Genomic DNA, 19,838 nt, shown 5'->3' with positions numbered 1-19,838 from the left:
GCATTCATTGATGATGTGCATCCTTCTAGAGCTTTCTTCTGTTTAGTACACTTATCATAGCATCTGGTGATGTCTGAAATGGTGGTCACTTCCCAGCCTGGGTCCCTTGGTGCCTGAATGACTACAGGGATCAGAGAACCTTGATGACCCACCTTGGAATGAGAAACAAACCTTTGTCCCCTTAAGCCACTGAGATTTGTTGGTTGCTATTATTGACATATAGCCTAAAATACATAAAATAACTTTTATATAGTTTTTCTAATTGATTCACCATCATGGTATACTTTTTACTAAAATGCTTTTTTCCTATCAAAACAAAAGGAAGGAAGGGAGGGAGGGAGGAAGGAAAGATGGAAGACAGGGATGTTGGGAGACAGACCACATTGAACCATCCTCAAATATCCTAATTCGTTGCACTAATTCCTTGGTACACCTAAGTATAAAATACTTTGAGGTTGTATTTCAACCTGATAGTCTAAACAAGAAGAGGCTTTGATGGCTGTGAGACATCATAAGATTCCTAGCACAGTGCACTGCCAACGCAGGCAAGTCTACGCAGAGGCTCTGGGCAATTACAGAGCTTGAGAGAATAGGAAGGTGATACCATGAAAGGAGAGAAGGAGACTAATAAAAGAAGTTGGAGGTTGTCAGAGACAAACATTAGTTAACTAATCATTTAGCCCGTGGCTGACCCTGTCTTGGTGTTTTATGCGCATTCAGTGAGGCATCTGTTTTCTGCATTTGGCTCCATGCCGCTGATGTATTTTCACAGAAGCTATTGCGCCCTTAGAGGCCTGAGACCATACTAGCCTGAGTGGTGGTTGGCAATGAGCTTTCAAGTCATACTCCCTAATTAGTCTCTTTGGGGACAAATTATTTTGGGATAATTCTGCCAGGTAAATCATTATATTAACTGTTGTTCTGAACAAGCATATCTTTTGGTCCTCCACATTTCTTCCTCTCCCCATTAATATAAGTAACTAGGCCACATCCTGACTCTATCTAGAGCACCAGACATGCTCCCCATTCTGCTGAAGAAAAGAAGGAGAACTTCATTAGGGCAAGAAGTAGTGATTAGGTGAAGGAACCTATCCTGGCCCCAGGTTGGAAGTAATTCCCTAGGGCTACACAGCTCTTTCAGTTCAGGAGTCTTAGGGCTGATCATATAATTAATTATGTGCTTTCATTTTCCTCCTCTCCTCTCCTCTCAGTAAGACATATAATATAGAAGCAAGTTCAAGTGATCTGTGAAAAAAACATCTATCAAAGTAAAGTGAGTGCAAGATTTCTTTCTTTTTTTTTTAATATATTTTTTTAATTTATTTCTAGGAGAGAGAGAGAGAGAGAGAGAGACAGCGTGAGCAGGGGAGGGTCAGAGAGAGAGGGAGACACAGACTCCGAAATAGGCTCCAGGCTCTGAGCTGGCAGTCAGCACAGGGCCCAACGCGGGGCTCGAACCCACGAACCGTGAGATCATGACCTGAGCGAAAGTCGGACGCTTAACCGACTAAGCCACCCAGACGCCCCAAGAAAGATTTCTTATTAGTATAACTAGCAGTCTTTGAAACCATATCTTTTTCTAGTCTGAGTAACATGCACAAGACTGTAAGTGTCTATATAAAACCCTTAAGGCAGGGACAACTGGGTGGCTCAGGCAGTTGAGCATCCGACTTCAGCCCAGGTCATGATCTCATGGTTTGGGAGCTCAAGCCCTGCGCCAGGCTCTGTGCTGACAGCCCAGATCCTGGAGCCTGCTTAGGATTCTGTCTGTCTCTCTCTCTCTGCTCCTCCCCTACTTGCATTCTTTCTCTCTGTCTCTCTCTCTCTCTCAAAAATAAATAAATATTAAAAAAGAAAAAAAATGTTAAGGCAAATAGGAACACCCCTCCACACTGCTATTTTTATAAGGAAACAATAATAGAATGTTCTGTGGATCTTGACTTTAAATATTCTGTAAAACCCTTTTGACCAGTAAATTTCAAGTTGCTTTGAAATATGGCAAAATCACACGATACCTTGTGTTTTCTAATGCAAACGGTTACTAAGTGGGATGTGTCCTATAACTTAGTGGCCATAAATGAGAACTGCAATTGAAAATAACTTTTCTAAACTAGGTAAAATGCTTGGTCTCTTGACAGAACTACCAGAGGCATTGTAAATTAAAAGTTAAGATTTTGTCTACGGCTCCAAAAGACCATTTTTCCCCTCTTTGTATAAATATGTTGCTTAATACTGGTTTCTGATTAAAGGAGGGGAGATAGGTAAGGTTCTTAAATGGCATGTCAATAAATGGTAGCTGGTATAAGAAAAAAAAAAAAGGAAACAATAGATATAGCTATATTTACTTATATATGTTTTTATATATATACACATGGGACATATGTTTACACACATATGTGTTTATATGTTTATATACACGTTTATTCTATTTTTAATATGTATTTTATTTTTAATATATACTATTTTTGAATACATAGTTATACATATATAAGTAAATATATTTTGGAAAGAATATTTATACTCCATTTGATACAGAACTACGGTGAAGATTCTAGTCACAGCCCTGTCACTCATGGACAGAGACAAAGAAAATCATTTAATCTCTGCCTCAGAGATTACATCTTTGCTCAAATGAATAATAATAACTTCCCTCTTTTCTTCACAGGAATGTGGGATTAAATCCAATGAAACAGAAGATGTAAAGCTGCTTTGAAGAGGTAAAAAATCACTATAAAAATACAGAGTAGAACTAACTATAGGAATATAGAAGGGATTATACCTATCACACCTATGTTATTACAGATGAATGATAGTAGTAAAACTGTTTTCTACTTTTGAGGTCTTTGAAGATCCTGCGCCAGCATCCCACTTTCTATTAACGAAAGAAGGTTTTCATAACCTTTCATTAATTATGTCATAAGCCCTGTGTTAAACCCCATGGATATAGGGATGAGCACAGCCCCGTGATTCAAAAGGCTGGGAAGAAACATTATAGGTAAAGGTGGGAGGAAGAGGTAGGTTCCCTGGAGGCAGAAAGTAGAGTTTGGAAATCAAAGACCACAGTAGCAGTGAAAACACTGAAACACAGATAGAACTAGCAGAGCTAAGCATAAGAGGGGTCCCAAGACTCGAGAAACACTAACCAGGTGGGATTAGATTAAAAGAGCTTAGTCTTCCTGAAAGTGGACCTTGACAAAGCTGTTGGGTTAAGGCATTTCATTCTCCCTCTGTAGTTCAGTGTTTCTAAATGAGTGATGGTCTTTCCAGTATTTGGGCTGCTGTTTTGTTTTGTTTTGTTCTGGTCTGGTCTTAAAGAAAAAGATGGTAATGCGCAGAATGCAAAGAATGGTGTCATCTGGGAAGCTGCTACATGAGGAGTCACCAGTAGCAAGACAAGTTGGCAACTGTTAATTGTAGATGGAACTCCTTTACATGATCTCTAAACGATGCAATGTTTTCTTTTCCTTTCACGTGATTTAAAAGGTCCTCTTCAGTTATTCCTTCTCTATTCTAAAACTCCGTTCTTAACCTTATTCTCAGTTGTTTCTTGTTTTCCATGCAAGAAATGAATACCTTATGGCTGGGTGAATGATCAACTGAACTTCTTTAGTAGAATTTTGTTAAAATAACATTCTTTAGAGCTTAATGTGTTTTGTTTGGTAAGTGTTTTAAGGTATTAGAAGCGAAAAATATTGAGAGGAGGTAAGGGGAATGTTATTGCTATTTGGCGACAGAATAAGAACATTATATATGAATATTCATTTCTTATCAACCAACCACAATGCAAATAATAGTCGATCTTTTTCTTTTTTTTCCTGGCAGGTTTCTTTCTTTCTTTAGTGTTATGGTGACCATATGTCAGGGATTACCTAGCCCAGTCTTGATTTCAACTAATTTGGTTCTTTTCAATAACACAGGCAAGTACATTAATGCTAAATAAAATCTACCTTTCATATCTCATAAATCCTTCATCAAGAATGAATATTCTGAATCCACACTTGGAAAATATCATCACTGCATCTATAGCAAATGTCATATTCACAAGGGAACTGATGTGAGCATTTGTATACCTTATTCACTAAACAAAATTTATTATAAACAAAATCTAGTAACATTGTTTCCATAAGGTGTATACTGGGATATGGAAATAGTTCTCATATACAGTCTGTTTTCACTTTAATCATAAGGGATCTTAAATTGTTTTCATCTAGCTAAAGGGTAAAACGGAGGGAAAATCTAACTTATTCACAAAACTAACTGTAAACTATCAATTCATGTATTTTGCAATAGCAGGAATTCCTGACTTGTAAGAATATATTTATGTAGTTTTTAATAATATTTTTCTCCATTAAGTACAAGGAGTTTAGATGGTGGAGTTAATGTATTTCTACTTCTTACTAAAAGGAGAATAATTTTTGGCGTGTATGTTGGAAACATTATTCAGTTAAATATAAGGAAACGTATTTACATGTGACATTAATTGGATAAACACAGGCATACCAACTATAAAAGACATGATGCTAATAACTAAGTTTTGAGTTATCACAGTTTATGAATACAATATTGGAAGAAATCTGATCACACCAGCAGAGGGCAGCAGTATATATCTTAAAGCAACCACAATGCAAAAACTGAAAAAAAAATTTGTTTCTAAAGTTTTCCTTTAGAGTTATGGCAATCATATATCTACTTAATTTCATTATTTTCAATAAAAAGTAAGTTACTGCTACATGAAATATATTTTTCATGACTATTTTTCAACATAAATTATCTTCAAATCATAAAAAGAATTAGGAAAGCTTTTAAGTTAATATATTCCTTTTCTATGTTGAGCATTTTTAAGACTATAAACAAGGAAGCTACTGAAACAGTATGGATAATAAACAACTCAAGCAAAAAAAAAATACTAGATAATAAATCTTAAAATGAGGAAACCAAATAAAAGTTTGTTTTGTAATTCCATCAAGTAATGCCCTTTTACAAAAAAAATTGTGTGACTTATTCCCATAAATTCACATGTTGAGACCATTAGCGAGATCAATCCTGCAACTTTAATTCCTGCCATATAAAAGTCAGGGAAATAAGACTTCCTAAACCCAAAAGAATTTAAATCTTACAGAAATGCATAAATTCACAGCACAGATCATCTTTGCAGGCAGTAATGAAGACTGTTCATGCAAGAGAAAAAAAACGTTAAAATTGTTTAGAGAGAATACTTTATTTTATTTTTTTAACGTTTTATTTTATTTTTGAGACAGAGAGAGATAGAGCACAAGCTGGGGAGGGGCAGAGAGAGAGGGAGACACAGAATCTGAAACAGGCTCCAGGCTCTGAGCTGTCAGCACAGAGCCCGACGCGGGGCTCAAACCCACAGACCACGAGATTATGACCTGAGCCTAAGTTGGACGCTTAACCGACTAAGCCACCCAGGTGCCCCATGAGAATACTTTCAAATCAAGATGAGCTTCCCAGCATAAGAAGTTTTGAAACATGCCCAAGAAAGGGGAAAGACAATGAAAACGTGAAGACAAAAGAAATTTAAAAACCTTTAAGCTGCTAAGTTTCTTCACACTGTTAAAATACATTAATTGTCAAAAGTCCAGATGGGTTATTGTTGTGACAAAAGCAGTGAGGTCATTTAACACAGTATCTCTTTATTCTAGAAATTCCTAAATTATAGATCATAGCCCAATGGCATCAGAATCACTTAAGGAACCTGAAAAACAAACAAGCAAACAAACAAGTGCCTGGGGCTCGCTCCAGACTTAGTGAACGAGGATCGCCAAGGTTTGGGAACTAAGAATATGCATTTATTTATCGAACTCTACCAAGTTTAAAAGCTATAGCCTTTTATCACAACCCAGTAACTGTGAATCCAGCCTCTACTTGAAACACGGAAGTGATGAGAAAACTTGTACCCAAGAAGGCAACCTTTTAGAGATGTTAGAATTTGGTGCTTAGTGAGGTCATATTAGTAGCTTAAACTTGGCTATAGTGGGAGTATTAACATTACAGAAATCAGTAAATGCAAACCAGGCCTTGGAATTATTTTGAGGGCTGCCTAGGCTAGGTGCAGGCAAACGATGGACCCATAGGCTGGCTGGCTGTGTCTGCAAACAAAGTTGTTTTGCAATATAGCCACATCCATTTTGTTTACATATTGTCCTTGGCCCGAAAGCCAAAAATATTTACTTTCAGCTTTTGTTTGTTTTTGCTCAAGTTCGTTGCTTTTTTCTGGATGTAAGGTCCAGACTTAAGAAACTGATGGAGAAAATAAAATGCTAATAATACAGATTACACTCCATATTGTGCTGTTACACTGTAAGTAGCGCACACAAACACAAACATGCACGCGTGTGCACGCGCACACAAATGAAGAAATATAAGTCCAGTACTTATAAACTATTATCTGGCTCAAAAATCAGGTGCTACTGACCTCACTGACAAAGAAGTGTGAAGCTCTTCCTTGTGTCTCCCTTGCTTTACTGTTGTCCTAATGGTTGCACTAATGTCCTTAATGTAAATGAAAATATTCACGTGGGAACTTGTTTGTGAACTACAGTGGTAGGCTGGCTATGGATACAAGACTTCAGCAAAAAGCCACAAAAGCATTCTGTGTATATTTTATGATTATTTGTAAATTGTGTGCTATACATCCTTCACTTAGTAAAATATATAAGATACACACAAACACATACTTTTTCCTTGAGTCAGTTGTTGAATGTTTACCAGCAAACCCCTGGACACTACCATCCAATCAATTGCTCTTTCTTGAAACCTTTCTTTTTCTTCTCCCCATATTCTAATGTAGCAGCAAGAATGTCTGCTCTCACTTCAAAATATGTCCCATATTCATCTACTCGTCACCATCTGTACTGCTGCTGCACTATTTCAAGATTCTTCTATATCTTCCCATAGGGCCTTTTCACTTGTCTTCCTGATACCAGTCTCGCCCTCTAAAATCCATTCTCGACACAGCAGCTAGAAGGAACTTTCAAACACTGAAATTATTCCCTACAGGAAATCTCTTTAGAATAAAATCCATTTAGAGTAAAGCCCAAACTCTGCCAGATCATACTGAAGCCCTGCTCACCTCTCTGACCTGATTATATACCACATCAAATTCATTCAAGCCTTAGAGCCTTCGCTTTTCCTTGACAAGGAAGATTCTGCTCCCAGACCTTTCCCCTACTGGCTTCTTGACATTTTGCAATAGCTTAAACGTGGCTCCCTCAAACGTGGTCTTCCTATCCACCCAGTCTACAGCAGAAGCTCATCCCCAAGCACGCCCTAGCCGAGTGTACTGTGCCTCACATCACACTGCGTAGTTTGAATTGCCTTTTCTTGTTCACTAGTTTGTTATTTATAATCTACTCTTGCCTTATTTAGCAGTCTATCCCCAGTCTAGACTGTACCAAGCAAGTCACAGGCATTAATACATACTGGTTGAATGAATGCATGAACAAAGGGACAAACAAATAAAGGAAAACTTGAGCTATCTGACTTCAAGTCTAAAGCTCTTCCCACCACAGCATGATACTGTTTTAGAGCATCAATTCTAAATGTTAGCCCATTCTTCCTTGTATGAAAGCCCCTACCATCTTCTAAAAGTGTCCCATACATGAGTTTAGGTTCATGTAACCTGGTTTCTACCTCCCTTTCCAGGCTCAAATTTGACTTTCAGTAGTGTCCTATGCCCTTAACACACCAGCAATGCCAAACTGCTGTACTAAGAATCCAGTTCCGGTACTTCCATAGTAATTATCAACATGGTTCTACAACATCAGGGCCCTCTACTTTGCAAATGGTGCTCCTTCTACCAACAGTGCTCTGGTCCATCTCATTTCTAGGGTAAGTTCCTGTTCAGTTTTTAAAACATCTCAAATGCAAACACACCCATTACTTGTTCCATGTGCCTTGCTCCTGAGTCACTCACTCACCCTAGCATGGAGGTCTTCTACTGTCTTCCACTATGGCCCTCATAACTCTGCTCATTGCATTGGGACATGTTTCCAAGCCTGGGGCTCCTGGGCCCATAGTTGCTGTCATTTTTGTATCTCTAGGACTTGGTACAGTGCCTAACACATAACAGGGAATCAACAAACTACTGCTAAACTGAATGCACAGTAAATCTAATCCTTCTTACATGAAACCTGAGGACAGCTGGCATGCTATTCATTGCTCACCTTCCTCCCAAGTCCTCTTTGTTCCAAGCTAAACTTGTAAACCAGGAGGTAATAATCAGTGAACCAGACAAATGTGAATACTTATAAAGCAAAGCTAAAGAAATAAGACAGAAATACATTAACATCAGTATATATGAACACACTGATGACCTCACTGACCTTACCTCAGGACCATAGTCCTGGTGATCAAACTATGCCCACTTCTACTTTGCCCTATAATCTCTGGTTTTTCTAAGGTGTATAATCTGTTGTGTTAAATTCCATGTGTTCTTCTTCCATTCCCTTAACAAGCCTCCATTCCTACTTTCTTCTTATTATTCACTAATTATGAGTTACCATTTATTATATATGTATTAACATTATTATTATTAATGCTCAGAGTCATCTTCTTCAGTTCCTATTCTATTTTCTACCAAATCTTGCCTACTCTGCCTGTGATCCCTCTCATGTTGGATCGTCTTCACTATTTCCTTGCCTCCTAGTCCAGGCTCTTCACAACTTATGCCATAATGAATGTATTACACTTGACCCTTGAACAACGTAGGTCTGAACTGCATGGGTCCATTCAGACGTGGATTTTTTATAGCACTGTATCCTCTCTTGGGATTTTTAAAATAACATTTGCTGTTCTCTACCTAACATTATTGGAAGAATATAGTAAATAATGTATATTTGAAATATGTGTTAATAGACTGTTTATGTTATCAGTAAGGCTTCTGGTCAACAAGAGCTATTAGTAAAGTTTTTGGGTAATCAAAACACAGATTTTCAACCGTGTGTGGGGCCAACAAACCTAACCCCTGCTTTGTTCAAGGGTCAACTGTATATTCAGCTGGACTTCTATGGCCACTGTATCCCTCATTCTAAACCACTCCGTGTGCAGCTAGAAACCCTTCCTCTAATTACATATCTTCCTTCAGCCCTCTGACATGTGTGGGTTAATGCTCCTTTGCCCACCATGTTACACCTAACCTGTCTCTTACAGAGAAACAGAACTCTTGGTGGTTCCCTCCTGCTAGTCAAATTTAGAGTTATTTATTCCCGCAATAGCACCATGATCCAAAATAATTAACTCTGTGGCCAAACCAAAGCCCTAAAAGTATTTCTTGTTTCTTCCTTTTTTCTCATCTTTGACAACCAATTGTTCACCACATCATACTGATTCTACCTTCAGATTGTTTCTCGAATCCATGCACTTCTCTCTAGCTCCATGTCAAGCCCAGGGCGCCAGTCATCATTGTCTTTTCCCTGGACCAGGAAAAAGCCTTCATTCTCTCATCACCCTGCTTTCACTCTTGCCTTTCAGAGTTAGAGGTTCCACATTGGGCATGTCACGTTAAGTGCATGATGGCTCCCTGTGATCTCAGAATAAAATCCAAATTCCTTGCCGTTCCCACAGCCTCATCCATGATCTGGATCTTGCTAACTCTCTGACCTAATGTCACACTATTCCCTGCTTCAGTCATGACACAGCAGCCCTGCAGTCTACTCACTGTTCTGAGCCCCGATGCCCATGCACTTGCTGCTTCAATTGCTTGAAATGAGCTTCCCCTGGCTTTTCCCATAACTGATGATTTCTCATCTTTCAGCTTTTAACTCAAAACTGGTTTTTCTGAGAGGGATTTTGTAGCCATCTTTCTAAAGGTGCCCTTATTCTCTGTCTACTCTAGAGGAAGACTCAACCTTCTCCCCCAGTGTCTGCAGCACCTGCGTAATTTCTACCACAGATCATGTTTTCAGGAATATTTAGTGGATGAACGAAATGACTCAGGATGCATATAAGACACAATTTTTATTTCCATCTTTGTTCATGCATGTCTTCCACCTAGAAGGTCATTCCATACCATTTTTGCCAACTGATGACCATTATTTATTCTATACTACAAGGTTCACATCACAAAGAAATCCTTTCTAACCTACCAATTTCTAACCAAAATGCTCTCCTATCACATTCTAATTTTTATTCTACACACGCAAACACACACACACACACACACACACACACACACACACACGAGTTCTGGCTTAATTTTTATAATATTTTCAAATCCTCTTTTTTTCTAGAAATATTTTAGACAAATATCATGATGCATGACTGAAAAATAAGTGTGCAACATTTTCACTGTCACCCTATGGACTCCATATATTGTAGTATCTCCAGGAGGTTAATGCTTTTTGAGTAAAATAAAAACTTTCTAATACAGGTTTAACTCCAAAATCATTGTGGGCAGAATTAGAGAGACTGGTTGTCCTCAGACACTAAACAAGGAGAGGGTCTGTAGGGCTGAAGGAAATGGAAGCAAATAAGCAAAGGAGGGAGTCATAGTGATTTCTCTCTATTTAGAACAATAACTAAAAGATTAAAGGACTAAAGTTTTTTTTTTTAATCTTCTGGTTAACAAAAGATTTATTCTTTTACTAACATTTTTAGGCCCATAGCAAAATCACAGAGGTAAGGTTTCTAAACAATAGACACCTGAGTAAAAGAACAAAAATTTAAATCTAGTTCCTTCTAAACACATCATCATGTCTCCCCCTCTCAAAAATAGAACCCTGAACTTCCATGGAAACTTCTCACATCTTTAAAATATTCCTCTCTGTATTGATTTATTTTTCAGATTACAGCAACATATAAAATTCATATTTTCTCTTTCAGAATACATGTCCCACAGTCTCAAAGACTAACCTGACCACTGCCTGCTGTCAATGCTCAGATATTTAGTCATATTTTTGCAGGCAAAATAAGGTGCTCATTAAGAGCATAGACTCTACAGTTCGTATACCTGGGATTTTAACCTCAATGATACCACTTAGTAGGTGTTTAACTTTAGGAATGGTTTTTTTGTTTTGTTTTGTTTTTTAAAGCATAGTTGACACTCAATATTACATTAATTTCAGGTGTACAACATAGTGATTTAATCACTCTCTGTACTATGCTCACCACAAGTGTAGCCATCATCTGTCACCATACAGTGCTATTATAATACCATTGGCTGTATTTCCGATCTATAGCTTTTATTCTCATGATTTATTCATTCCATAATGGAAGCCTATATCTTAGGGATGTTATTTAACCTCTCTGGGCTTCAGTTTCTTTACCTGGAAAAATGGGAGTTTCATCTAATTCATAGGTTTATTGGGACCAAATGGGTTAAAACATACATAGTGCTTAACACAGACGTTGGAACACACTTAGTGCTCAGCAAGCATTAGCTCTTGTCATTCTTACCATTATAAGTGAGGATAATTTCCTTTGGCCAGTCACTTTTTCCACTACAAACTCTCAGGTTTGATACTCACAGGGTTAGAATGCAGCACGGTGAAGAACTCTGGGCTGATGAGGAACTTCACAGGGGGGGACTGTAACAGCAACGTGAGCCTGGATCTGGAGGTAGAGTGGGGCAGGACGTTCTCCCGTCGGAAATCTAGATGGAGCAGACCACCAAGGCTTTCAAGGAAACCTTTCCATGTAGTGGAAACATATTTATTCACTTCCGTCTATGTTTTAAAGGAACTGAAGGATACCTATATCATTTGCTATTATTGTAATTCTCCGAATACTCTTTTCTTTTGATGTAAATTCATAGATAAGACCTGACTAAAATGGAATTGAATATTTCTAGCCACTACTAACATTTTAATGCATCCTTAGATGTTTTAAGTGATTTGATTCAATCATTTGCCACTATCCCACAGATCCAGAGACTAAGGTCATTTATATTCTATTTGGTTTTGTGGTTCTTTTCTTAGCACTAATAAAAAGTCAAGGATTAGAAGAGGTCTCTGGTGAATTCTGCTATTTGCATTAGATTACCAGATCTTATTGAAGAGCAAAAGCTCACTGAAAGAAAAATCTCATTCCTTGGAAATCTTTCATGAGATTACAAACCAAACCAACCTAGGGGCACCTGGGTGGCTCAGTTGGTTAAGCATCTGACTCTTGATTTCAGCTCAGGTTACAATCTCATGGTTCATGTCATTGAGCCCCGAGTAAGGCTCTGTGCTGCCAGCATGAGGCCTGCTTGGGATTCTCTCCCTCCTTCCCTCTTTCTGCTCCTCCACTGCTCATGCTCGCTCGCTCTCTCTCTCTCTCTCAAAATAAACAAACTTTAAAAACAAACAAATCAAACTAATCTAAAGGCTCTTACCTGCACTGGCTTGGTGAAAGTCAGCTTCATCTCCTGCCCCATCGATAGCATTGGTATTTTCCTCAGGCCTCTCGTTAGTCATGGTTCTGCGAATACTCTGGTATCTAAAATCATGAGCCGAGCATCACATCACAGCAACCTCTAAAAGGAAGGGCTCAACCATTCCCGCAGAGCCCAGAAGGCATCACTACCTTCTCAACCTCAGCCTTACATCCCCAAACCTCCATTCCCTGACCTTCTAAGCCATCTGTTTTTACAAGTAAATTACAATGCATTGAATGTCTTCTGTCTGTTGTTTGTAGAACATTTTCCTAACAGAATAAAACTTTAAAAAGATTATAGCCCCTAACCAAATAAAACTAAATTTTTATATGGTTAAAGGAAAGAAATTTTTAGTTCAGAGTAATTAGTTCTCAAAAAAGAATGACATTTAAAAAGCTAATTACGTTGATAATAAAGATGCATGATGATTGGAGATTCTATATATTTAGAAAGATATATGGCTTCAATTATATATGTATATGCTCCATTTTACTAAAGATCAATGCCTTGGGATGATTAAAAGCATCATCATCACTTATTTCCTCTCTAGCTTCCAAACAAGTGGTGTATGCGTATGGTTATTATTTTTGTAACCAAGAGAAGTTCAATAAAGTCTATAAATCAAAAGAGGTACCATCTACATCTTAATGATAGGACACCCAAGGATGAAAGAGAGGCAATCAAGTTTTCTACTTTGGCCCATGTAAAAATAAGCCCAACCACCCACCAAAAGCCATAGGGGAAATGCCCGTCCTCACCGCCGGTTCAGCTGCTCCATTTGCTGTATGGAGTTTGACCTCTGCAGCACCTGAGGGGCAGGAGGAGCTGTTGGTCGCTGCCACGTGGTAGTTCTGTTTACGTGATCCACATAGAAGATCCTGCCATGGCTGTCAATGCGGGCTTCCCAATCTAAACAGCAGGAATCACCAAGGTGGGTTAGAGGAGGACCCGAGGCCATTAACGGGGCTCATTAACTTCAGCCGGAGTTTTCCCTGACGTGCTACAAATTTGGGCTAATAACATATACCTCACTGCATAATCAGAAACTTACCCCAGTCCACCTCATGATCTGGTGTGATCAGTTAATAAACATACTCTGCGTGTGTGCGTGCGTGTGTGTGTGTAATATCAACCCGTTAAAGGTTGATCTGCCCACAATGCTCATCTTCATTTATAACTGCCAGCGTTTTAAAAATACAAGTAAGGGTGACAGAGTGGGTCAGTCAATTAAGCATCCGACTCTTGATTTTGGCTCAGGTCATGACTCCTGGTCATGAGATCGTGCCCCGCGTAGTGCTCTGTGCTGACAACATGGAGCCTACTTGGGATTCTCTTTCTTCCTTTCTTTCTACCACTTCCCTGCTAGCATATGTATGCACTCTCCTTCTCTCTCTCAAAAATAAATAAATAAACCTTTAAAAAATAAGGAAAAATAAGAATACAAGTAGTTGGTATCATAAGACTAGGTATTTGCATCAAAATTGGTACTGAGGATTCTATTCACCAAAAATGAAAAGAGCTTCGATGAAAGACTCATAGCTGGAAACTTCCAAGTGCATATTTACATAAAATTTGGGTAAATGTAGTCTTCAAAAGGAAATAATGCTAGCCCAGGCATCAAATAGTATCATTACCTACAAACTCCCATTTGCGCTTTCTCAAAGATGAATACAGTTTCAAAGCAAGGGTGATTACTTGCCTCCAGCCTCAAATAAACATAATATTTTAAAATATTATTTAATTTTCTGTTTAAGCAATCTCATTGATTGTGTTCATCTTTGTAAACAAATATATAAGTGCATGTTCAGTAAAAACAGAAAGCAGAGCCAGCACATACCTCCTCTGTGGCTCTCTAAAAGGCCATTCCACTAAAATACACAAAGCATACGCCGATCTATTAAAAGGCACAAGTCTGAAATTCGCTGTGGTTGGGAAGTGCAACTTATATAGCAATATATGGAAATAGCAGAAATCTATTCTTTTACCAGGAATGTTCTTTATCCGTTTCCATTTCTGTGTAAAATATTTTTTGAAATTAATAAGCACCTTTGTCCTCAGCAGCTCAATTATTTCAAAACTCCCCATGTCATCACATATTTTATCAAAAGATACCATGGGTCTAATCCTGGAGACTAGGAGGAAGGCATGTTTGCTCCTGACCACCTGTGGCTTTACTCTGGAGGTGAACACGGCCAGTATTCCAACAAAGTTCTCAGCGTTGGAAAGATCTGAATGGTAGACGTAGACCCCAGCCAGCACCAGACAGTCATGGAGGGCTGCTCCAGTGCAGGGTGGAAAGATCTGTTTTTGTTGATCTTGCACATGGTAATTTATGACAAATGGCAAGAGAAAGAAAAATTGGGCTGAGAAAAAGCACGACACAGACAAATAAACCCAGTGCTGCTCACACTCCAAGGTAACACAGACTCACAACGAACCAGCTGGCCAAATCTGAATTCTTTGGTCCCTGCTGCAATCCCATCAATAGGACATTTCCAAATGACCTCATGATCAGCCTGCCATAAGTGACAAATGGTTACACATTAGAGCATTTTCAGGAATGATTTTCCAAAACCCTTTGATCTATTCCATTGTTTTGCTCTGTTCTTTGCATACTTTCCCATCTCAAAGATATTAAGAAGCAATTATGCCATCTCATTATAGCCAGGATAATTCAAGCACATATTATATGCAAATCAAATGCACAAGAAAACAAATGGCCATTCCTTCTCCCAACATTGTTTACAGTAGCTTCCAATTTTAAAAATGGAGAATCGATCAACTAAGGATTAAAACAGAACAGAAACCAACTAAAGGAAGTAGAAAGAGAGGTACTGCCAAGCTCCCAAGATAAGTGTGTTACTAAAATTTGGCTCTAAGTTTTCTGGCAGTTAAGGCAGAAAAGAAAACACTGTTGCATACTTTCCATTTTCTAACAAAAGAAAGTAAAAAAAAAAATATCCTCAAAGACAGAACTTTTTCCTTGAGCAAACTACACAAGAATTTACCCCACTGAATGTGGTCTCTATGAGGCCATCTGGGTAACACAGTGGGGGTAGGGTGGGGAATCTCCAATGATATTTGCCACCATAACTTGCACATAGCATGAAATGAATGGACAAGTAATTTAAAGAACATGAAACCATACATAGCAAACAACGGCTCTTGTGTTCACTTTCCACAAAGTCCAGGAATAACCCTGATGTATTTCAACAGAGATATCTCTGTGTGCAATGAGAAGAATACGAAAAGGAGGTCTGAAAAAGCGCTTTCTAAGAACATGGGACACTGGATGTACATTAAGACTATCCCTATTGGGGCACCTGAGTGGCTTAATCAGTTAAGCATCCAACTCTTGATTTCGGCTCTTGATCTCACAGGTTTTTGAGATCAAGCCCCCCATCAGTCTTCTCACACTGACAGTGCAGAGACTGCTTGGGATCCTCTCTCTTTCCCTCTCTCTCTGCCCCTCCTGCTCATGTTCTCTCTCTCAAAATAAGTAAGTAAACTTAAAAAAATAAAAAAAATAATAATTCATTAATTAAAAAAGAAAGATGATCCCGAACAAATGTTATATCTTTAATGTCTATCTTATTTTGAGAGAGAAAGTGTGTGTGAACAGGGTAGGGACAGAGAAAGAGGGGGATAGAGGACCTGAAGCCAGCTCTGTGCTAGCAGCAGAAGGCTCAAATTCACAAACCACTTCGGTCATGACCTGGCCGAAGCTGGATGCTTAACCAACTGAGCCACCCAGGCACCCCCAAACGTCGTATCTTTAAATTGAGGTTGTTACTTAAGTTCCCATAAAGAGTAATGCTGTCTTCCTGATTTCAACTTGGCATTGGATTGAGAAAGGATGTTAGGTTGTTGACTTGTTCAGGATGTACATATCCATTCTTACCCAAGTGGTCAATACCCTTCCATTGAGTAGACAGAAGGGGTCTCCAGAAAGATGAGCTCTCTATCGTATCCATCAAAGGAGAAAGGTGGGTATGGTTGCTTTTACATCTAATAAATTTTTATACCGGACTTGGTTTGTTCTTGGTACAAGCAACCATATTAAGAACTCATTGACCAACATCAAAGTTTTCTTGCAGATATCATGATAAAATCAGACAGGCAGGATTAGAAGACTGGGGACCTGGAATTTACTTCCTTGTCTTGCCACATTGTACAATGGGGTACAGCATCAGTGCACCACAAGCCTGAGAACAGTGGGCTGGGATGTGTGTATATATGTGGTGCACCAAATTGGGAAGCAGAAGTCCTGGGGTTTCTGGCCGTGGCTTTGTCACACCTCTGCTACATGACCTTCAACAACTCTACAACCCTCAACACCTCTATGAACCACAGTTTATTTATCTGAAAAATTAGAGGGCAGAATTATACAATGTTAAGGTCCCTCTCAGTCCTAAAACTATAAGAACCTTTAAAACGACACCCATTTTTTTACATTAGGTTCAGTAAGAACCTGCCAACATCTTACGTCTAGGCCAGAATTTGCAAACTAAACTCTAATTCATTTAGCCTTATAAAGCCAGGGGCTTTGAGGTGCTGAGTGGTGGGGCTCCATAACTATCTGCCAACACCATGTTAGCCCCTGCAGACCCCATAGTATCTGCTGTGCCTACTGGTCTTCACATAAGATTTCACTTCCATAAAGAGCTTCACTGAAAGAGTTTGAAAACTGTTATCTACAGAAATGTTTCTCAAAGTGTGGGACTCTGACAGAATGTGTCAGAATCACTTTGAGGTTCAATATAAATGCAGATTCCCAGGACAAACCTCAGGTCTGCAAAACCAGACTATCTGAAGCTAGGACTCACTTATCTACGTTTTTGAGAATCTTCCCAAGTGACATCTAGACACACTGAAATTTGAGGAACACTGACATAAATTTATAAGAACTGAAAGCTGCTAATTTATCAGATAAACCCATGGAGCTAATGTTAAATTTCTCAGAGGTCATGAAGTACAAGCTTACAAGAAACTAAACTTCAGCCTAAATATCCTGAACTGAAATCCAGGATTAAGTGGGCTTGTAGATGCTCTGAGACTCAAATATAACAGCCCCCTTTAAATAGCTGGACAAAAAGGGGAAGTCTGAGTTAGAAACTGTGTAAAAATATATATCAAGGCCACTGTCAGTGGCACCAGAGGGAGGCAGAGCAGGGAAGTTTTTTTTTTGTTTGTTTGTTTTTTTACAAATAGTTTATTGTCAAATTAGTTTCCATATAACACTCAGTGCTCATCCCCACAAGTGCCCTCCTCCATGCCCATCCCTCCTCCCCCCAACATCCATCAGTCCTCAGTTTTTGTCAGCATTCAAGAGTCTCTCATGGTTTGCCTCTCTCCCTTTCCCCCACCATTTCCGCCCTTCTTCTCCCCCTTGTTCCTCCGTCAAGTTCCTCCTAATCCTCCTATACGTGCAAACATATGATATTTGTCCTTCTCTGCCTGACTTATTTCGCTCAGCATAACACCCTCAAGGTCCATCCATGTTGCTACACATGGCCAGATTTCATTGTTTCTCATTGCCATGTAGTATTCCATGGTATAGATAAACCACATCTTCTTGATCCATTCATCTGTTGATGGACACTTAGGCTCTTTCCATGTTTTAGCTATTGTGGAGAGTGCTGCTATGAACATTGGGGTACATGTGCTCCTATGCCTCAGCATTTCTGTATCCCTTGGGTAAATTCCTAGCAGTGCTATTGCTGGGTCATAGGGGAGTTCTATTGTTAGTTTCCTGAGGAACCTCCACACTGTTTTCCAGAGGGGCTGTACCAGTTTACATTACCACCAACAGTGTATGAGGGTGCCCGTTTCTCCACATCCTCGCCAGCATCTAGAGTTCTCTGATTCAGAGCAGGGAAGTTCTTACATATTTTCAGCTTTTATAATCAGCATATGTGCGAAGGGAGCAGGGGTCATTCCTTTGATCCCTTTTCATCTCAAAATACTTCTTTCTCAGTCCCTTCACATTAGACCTTGGTCCCTATTGGACTGTCCAGCTGGCAATGAGGTGAAGAAACAAACACATCTCAGGGAGCACTGAGATTGGGAAGAAGATCAATGACGAGGTAGAGAGAATGACATTTCAGGGGACTCGTGAACCACATGAACCAAAGGGGTGAGAGAATCATGAGTTGGGCCGGAATTAGTAATAACTGGGTTTAGAAAGATGAAGAGCCTGAGGGGCTCAGCCAGTTAAGCGTCTGACTCTTGATTTAGGCTCAGGTCATGTTCTCACATTTTGCAGGTTCAAACCCAGCATTGAGCTCTGCACTGACAGTATGGAGCCTGCTTGGGATTCTCTCTCCCTCTCTCTGCCCCTCCCTGATTCGTGCTTGTGCTCTCTCTCAAAATAAATAAATAAACATTAAAGAACAAGAAAAAAAGATAAAGAACCTGAACATTGTAAAGTTAGTGTATAAATCAACTATAAGAAATTATAACAATAGTATCTTCACCAAAGAAAGATACCACAATATCTTCACCAAATGATGAAATAATGAGGTTATAATGAACTAAAGGTACTTCTGAGGAAAAAATTAAGCTTTGCAATAGATGCTGGACAACAGTGCTTAAAAGATTAGTTTTTCTTCATTTTAACACTCAAGGAGGTACACCATTTGTACAAAGTACAAACGCAAGTTAACTTCTCTATGACTTGAGGATCAGCATGGTAGGTCCACTTCCCCTTCAGGAGTGGGGGTCAGTAATCAGAAGTGTGCACCAAGAGACTTCTGGGTGCCGGTGATGTGGCATCAGTGCACAGGTGTTCTCAGGGTGCGAGAATTCCGCAGGTGGAATGTGCTCTTTTCTGTATGTATAGGATATTTAAATAAAAAGTTTTTTTTTTAAATCCCAGTTGCATATGGTGGGCCTTAACAGTCAATTTTTAAAGAAAGTAGCTTTAAGATTAAAAGCATCAATTCTACTCTCATAAAACTAACTTTTAAGCTCTAGAAAGTAAGAGCTCCTAGCCTTGAACATAGTAGAAAGTGAGATTAATTATACCTTTCATATTTACTGCTTTCTTTTAAACCTTCATGTCAAAGGATGCTTTAATAATGAAAGTGGGCAACCATAAAAAATGATAAACATTTCCCTGTGTTTTTCTAGACCTGCCCATTTGAAGCCACCGCCTAAATACTACACTAATCCTAACAACATGGCAATCATCCTGGGATCCTACAAGAGTCTGATAATCCAGACTGTTCATCTTAATCTAATTCTATTCCTACCCTTTTGGAGAAAAAACTTAGTAGTTCTTCACTGTCCCCAGTACAGCAAGGGATTAAGTTACAATTATATTGGACCCAGTAGGAGAAATAAAGTAGTTTTTCGGAAGGGGCTAAACTGATCATTCTTTTTTCTTTCTGTTTATCTTAATGCTAAAATGACCAAGATTTGTCTTGCTGATGACTTTTTAGTGGGCTTCAGCCCTGAACCG

At 38.9% G+C, this 19,838-nt stretch overlaps 1 protein-coding gene across 1 annotated transcript in view; it reads right to left on the bottom strand.

Moving 5' to 3' along the window:
* The window catches only part of HECW2 (HECT, C2 and WW domain containing E3 ubiquitin protein ligase 2), a 232,044-nt gene that overhangs the window by 100,962 nt on the left and 111,244 nt on the right, over positions 1-19,838 (bottom strand). The window contains exons 10-12 of the mRNA XM_039248971.1: positions 13,135-13,285; positions 12,335-12,438; positions 11,487-11,611 (exon numbers count right to left, since the gene is read on the bottom strand). Coding sequence (XP_039104902.1) covers positions 11,487-11,611; positions 12,335-12,438; positions 13,135-13,285 — 380 coding nt within the window. The remainder of the gene's footprint in view (positions 1-11,486; positions 11,612-12,334; positions 12,439-13,134; positions 13,286-19,838) is intronic.

The sequence above is a fragment of the Hyaena hyaena genome, unplaced genomic scaffold, assembly GCF_003009895.1.
Source record: "Hyaena hyaena isolate Hyena2069 unplaced genomic scaffold, ASM300989v1 scaffold_325, whole genome shotgun sequence".
Classification (NCBI taxonomy): domain Eukaryota; kingdom Metazoa; phylum Chordata; class Mammalia; order Carnivora; family Hyaenidae; genus Hyaena; species Hyaena hyaena.
This window is presented reverse-complemented; position numbering and strand designations above follow the sequence as displayed.